The following is a 5381-nucleotide window of genomic DNA, read 5'->3' as shown; positions in this document are numbered from 1 at the left end:
CAGCACTTTGGGAGGCTGAGGCAGACAGATCACCTGAGGTCAGGAGTTTGAGACCAGCCTGGCCAATATAGAAAAACCCCGTCTCTACTAAAAATTCAAAAATTAGCTGGGCATGGCGGCAGGTGCCTGTAATTCCAGCTACTCGAGAGGCTGAGGCAGGAGAATGGCTTGAACCTGGGAGGCAGAGGTTGCAGTGAGCTGAGATCGTGCCATTGCACTCCAGCCTGGGCGACAAGAGTGAGACTCCATCTCAAAAAACAATTTTAAAAAGTAATTAATTAAAAATAAAAGACTAGCTGCAGTTCATTATATTGAGTTTGATACCCATGGATGGTGTCTACTTAGATTTTGAAACCTATTCTCGAGTCTGCCTTCTAATGACCAGCTCTGGAGCTTCACTGCTCCCCCCAGGGAAGTGCAAATTGCTTTAGAGAACAGGAGGCCAATGGGAGGGGCACAGAGTTTAGGGCTAGTTACAGTGTGGGAATGGCGGGAATTAGCCCCATCAGGAGAATGAGAATAAACTGCAAGACTCAGTGTCATGGCAAAACTTTGTGACACTCACACCCCCCAGGCTCCTGTTTTCAAGGCTACATTTGTGTGGACACAGCTGGCTAAAATTCGTCTCTCCTGACCCCACCCCCACCCCCAGACATGTGAGGCTCAGGCCTCAAATAGAAAGACCCCTGGAAGACAGGGGGAGGGAACCAGGTCTTGGCATTTCCAGGCACAGTTTTAATAGTTTTTAATTCCTTTCCCCATTGTGTACATCCAGTCCAGTGGCATCTTTTATACACGATAAACGCTTATCATTGCGCTCGGCATGTCAGTGTGCACAGCACATACATCACAACGAGGGTCGGCACCTGTATAAAACTACAGATTCTGAAAACAGTGGCACATACAGGAACCTTGAATCCCCATCGCAGCAATAGGAAAACAATATTTTAAAGGGACAGTTACGTCCTTACAGGCATCACACATGATTTGTTGAAGAAATATCTGTAAGCAGTGGTCAAGGGTGATCAAACCTAAGACATGCTAATTCCTGACAATCTGATTGGGCTCTGAGACAAGAAATCTCATAATAATTTAAGGCATTTAACACAATCATGGTTTGTCACTAGGTGAATACATTAAAATCCAGAAAGTCCACGGATGATCCCGCCACACCCCCACTCCCGACCCCAAACAGCATGGAGACCTGCAAACAGCGTCTTTCCTCAACACTCCTGGAGCCTAGGGTGTGGTTTAAAACTTAAAAACATTTTATTGCATTGTAGGAACAGCAGTTTAAGATGTGTGGTCCTGTCTCAGTGGCTTTGCAAGTGTCTTCTTTCTTCCAGGCCTTGGTTAAGAATAGTATTTTAAGTCGATGATTTGCATTCGAACAAAGAGTTTTCAAAAGGAATGTGAAAGACAAAAACTCCAATCAGATTTTCCAGTCTTGCTGTCTGTAGACTCCCATAAAGTTAATTCGGGAGACAGTTCAGAAACATCCTAGGAGAGTATTAAAGTCTTGACGAAACATTCGGAGCATTTCTGGTAGCAAGCTAAGGTCATTTTGTATAAACTCTAAAAAGTCATTCATTAAAATTAAATGTTTGCCATCACCTCGGAACTTTTTTTAAACATCACCGACCCTGCCTCTTCCACGGTTGCTTCAACGACAGGGGTTACATTTGTAAAATATATAAAGAAAAATATAAGGTTACTTGGTGACCATATAGTGCATGTAACAGCTGTCTGCAAATATTTTCACCATGATCACCCTTACTAAAAGTAAATCACAGGGTAAAGATAGCTCAAACGTGACAAGGTTTGAATAGGATGCACCGACGCTATCTGCAATCCTTTTTGGCTACATATGGAAAAAAAAAAGCCACTTGGGATGGCATACTCCTGCACCGGGTCTGAGCTTTCTGCAGGTTTCGCCGGGGGTTTCACGGCTTGTGAGGTAGATGTTAAACGCACTTAAGCAGGGAATGCATCAGAAAGCAGCAGGCTCCTCCACGCAAACACTGCACCAATTGTTTTGTACAATGACAAGGACATTTCACTTAAAAATAATAGCTAGCTCTAGCCCGAAGCTCCCCAAGCACAGGGAAGCCGTTTTGAGGGGGGTTTGATGGTTTGTTTTAAAAAACATATTCTATCACACCATCAGAAGCATCTGCCATCACAAATTATTTTTCGTCACTAGGGTTTTGTTTGTGATTGCAAACACACCATCTTGTCCATTTCTAGCCTTCCAGTGGGATATCAATTCCTCTCCATGGAATTTATGAAAGAGCTTCGTCCTTTCCCCAATGGTCACAGCGATGGGGGCTGTCGCTGATCCAAAAAAGGCAAACAGGAGTTTATAAAGTTGTTCAAGGGTCTCTCCCATCTGGTAGATCCAGGAAGATTGACTACAGGAAAGTTCAAAGGTCAGTCTTGGCAGATCTAAAAACAGAGTGGTAGCGAGGACGTCGACACCGCACTTTCTGTACCCGAAGTAAACCGATATGTCCCGATTAATAGCAACAGGGCACAAAGGGAGTGGGCCTCTGAGGATGCTCGCAGAGAGCCAAGCCGGGGAGCTCCCTGAACTGGCTTCTGAAGCCTCAAGCAGGCCTTTCCAGACAGAGAGATGCTCCATGCCATACTACAGGGGTTGACATCGGAATCCAATGTCACCTTTTTTTTTTTTTTCTGAAACACAGAATAGCAGCACACTCGTGACAACTTTTGACAAGTTAAAGAAATCCAGTGGTAAGATTCTCTGTTGCACCAGAAAAGTCAGAGTTGGTTTTTTGTTTGTGATTTTGTCTTTTTTTTTCCCCCAGAAAATTAAAAAACACACCCGCAGAACTATAAATAATTTGGTGACAATATATACACATTTAAATAATTAATTTAAATATCTTACACCTACTCTTGCATTAAACTCTTCATCCGAAGAAAGTGCACCAAGGTGGCCCTCGGCACTCCCCTCCGGGGGGCTTCCCGAGGCTGAGGCAAGGGTCCTCCGGAGGGTCACAGCCTGGGGAGGAAGTGGGTGACCTTCATGGTGGGCGACACTCGGTTTCCCTTCTTGGTCTTCCCATTCTTGCTCAGGGCGATGAACATGCCGGGGTATTTGTAGGACTCGTAGGCATTATAGTTGTTGGGGAGGAGCATCTCCTTGAACTTACACTCATCAGTGAAGAAGGGCTGGAGCAAAGCAGGGCAGTGTCAGGGCTGGGGCACCTCTTGGGCAAGGTACCCAGCCTGAGGCCAGGGGTCAGAACCCCCTTCTGTCCCAGACCCCACCCTGGGCTGAGATGTCTCTCCTGCACAGTTAAGGTGTCAAGACCCTCACAGGGTGAGAAAGGGACATGGCCAGCCCACAACAGCTGGTGCTCTCACCACTTGCCCTGCACCTAGCAGCCAGAGAATTCATCCCCTTCGTGTCCAGCCTTAAGCCGGCAGTTCCAACGCTGAGACCCACCACTCTGGACTAGAGAAGAGAAGGGCTCTCAACAGCGCCCTTTCCTCGGGCTGGGAGGGGCCCACTCAGGGATGGCAGGAACCTCATTGTTCCTGCCTTGGGGCTGCTTCCTTTGTCTGGGCAGCCCTGCCGGTCCCGTGACCCGGTGACCCTGCCACCCCTCCAAGACCCAGGCACAGGTGGGGCTGGAGAAGCCACGATCCTGCCAGCCATGTTCGCTGTTCCCCAACTAGGTACCTGGCCAGACTCCTGCGGTACTCACCGAGCCATAGAGCTTGCCCTTGCTGCTCATGGCCACGAAGAACCGGCTGGCCACGCCGAAGATGCTCACCACGCCCCGCTCCACCGGCGAGAGCTCCAGCAGGCCTGGGGGCGGGGCGCAGGTCATTGCGGGGCAGGTGATCCCTGGACCACTCCGCCCCTCGGCCTGTTCGCCTCCGGGCACCCTATTTCTGGGGTGGGATTGGGGACAAAGGGACCGAGGTTCCCGGCGCAGCCGCCCCCAAGGACCTCCGGAGCCCAAGCTGCCCCCTAGGGCCTCCGGAGCCCAAGCTTGCGCTAGCTCAGATTAGCTTGCCTGCGTAGGGGACCTGCGGCGGCCGCACCCAGTCCCACACCTTCAGAAGCGAGCCCACCCCAGCGGTTCCCCAGCCAGGCCCAGGCCGGGGCGCATGTCTCGGGCCCCCTGTGGCTGCACCGCGCGCCCTGTGCCCACGGGCGAAGGCGATGGAATTCGGCGCTGGGAGCCCGAGCTTCCGAAGGCGGGAGGCGGGGCCCGGCCTCAGGGGTTGCGCTGGGCTGCAGGAACCAAGAGTGTGCGTCCCCAGCCCCGCGTCAGAAGGCACCGGAGCCCGAGTCCGCCCCGGTTCCCAGGACCCGCGAGCAGGTGCCCCCCTGAGGCCTCAGCGTGTGACTGAGCGCGTTGGCCGGGGCGGCCGTTGCCCTCCGCCCCCGCCCCTTCGCGCCCGGCCGCGCCACTCACTGTCGCGGGTGTCAGCGTGCGCGCCGCCGATGCGGCCGTCGGGGAGCGCCTGAAGGTGGAAGCCGATGCCCACGTTGCAGTAGAGCCGCCGCAGCCGCTTGATGCCCAGCAGGTAGTCGCCGGCGCCGCTTTGGACGGCCGCCTCCTTGGGCTGCGCTGCCACTGGCAGGCGCGCCAACGAGCGCGCCACCAGGCTCTCCCAGCGGCGCTCCAGCTCGGCCTCCAGCGTGCCGTTGGGTGCGATGGGTGCGGCGGCGCCCCCTCGGCCCGCCCAGGGCGCTAACAAGGCCAGCAGGACCGCCGGGAGCAGCGCCGCCGCGGCCGTCCCGGGCCCCGACATCCCGGCCCGAGGGCCGTGCGTCCGTCAGGCGGTCCGTGCGCCCGGGAAGCTGGGGGGCAGAGCTGCGCCTGTGGCGGCCCGCGGGAGCGCACAGCCGAGCTTGTGCGGGAGTGCGTAGCCGAGGAGGAGCGGGAGGCGAGCGACGGGGCCCCCGGGCGTCGGGCGCTACCCCGGCTGCATGGAGCGGCGAGCCGGGCGTAAAGCGCGCGGCTGGAGCTGGGACCCTGCGGAGCAGTGCGCGCCTCCCTGCGCGCCAGGCCCGCCCGAGGCCGAGCCGCTATATATATAGCCCGGGGACCCCTCCTACTCGCCCGCTCCCGCGGGGGGCCGTTCGCGTTCGCCTGGGCGCCCGGGGCGCTGTGGCGTTCGCGGCTGGTCGCAGGCCGCCTGCCAATCAGGGCCGGGGGAGGGGAGGAGGCCGGGGACTAGCGCCGCCAGTGCCACCTGGAGGGACCCCGGCCCCCACCCTTGGCTCCGCCCGGCCCACGGACCTGTTCGTCCCGCCCCTTGCGGCTCCTACACTTCTGCTTTTCAGCCAGTTTTGCCTCTTGCACTTTGTCCCTGCCTGTCCCAGTTCCCGTCTCCTT

At 55.3% G+C, this 5381-nt stretch overlaps 1 protein-coding gene across 1 annotated transcript; it reads right to left on the bottom strand.

Moving 5' to 3' along the window:
• Nucleotides 1-496: 496 nt before the first annotated feature.
• FGF4 (fibroblast growth factor 4) lies at nt 497-5051 on the bottom strand. The gene is made up of 3 exons (XM_008017703.3): nt 4455-5051; nt 3735-3838; nt 497-3195 (listed from the first exon to the last, which is right to left on the bottom strand). The coding sequence occupies exons 1-3, from the start codon at nt 4792-4794 to the stop codon at nt 3019-3021; spliced, it is 621 nt and encodes a 206-aa protein (XP_008015894.1). The 5' UTR covers nt 4795-5051; the 3' UTR covers nt 497-3018.
• Nucleotides 5052-5381: the final 330 nt, after the last annotated feature.

Source organism: Chlorocebus sabaeus, chromosome 1, assembly GCF_047675955.1.
Source record: "Chlorocebus sabaeus isolate Y175 chromosome 1, mChlSab1.0.hap1, whole genome shotgun sequence".
In the NCBI taxonomy this organism is placed as follows: Eukaryota; Metazoa; Chordata; class Mammalia; order Primates; family Cercopithecidae; genus Chlorocebus; species Chlorocebus sabaeus.
The sequence above is the reverse complement of the archived record's forward strand: the minus strand, read 5'-3'. Positions and strand labels throughout refer to the sequence as shown.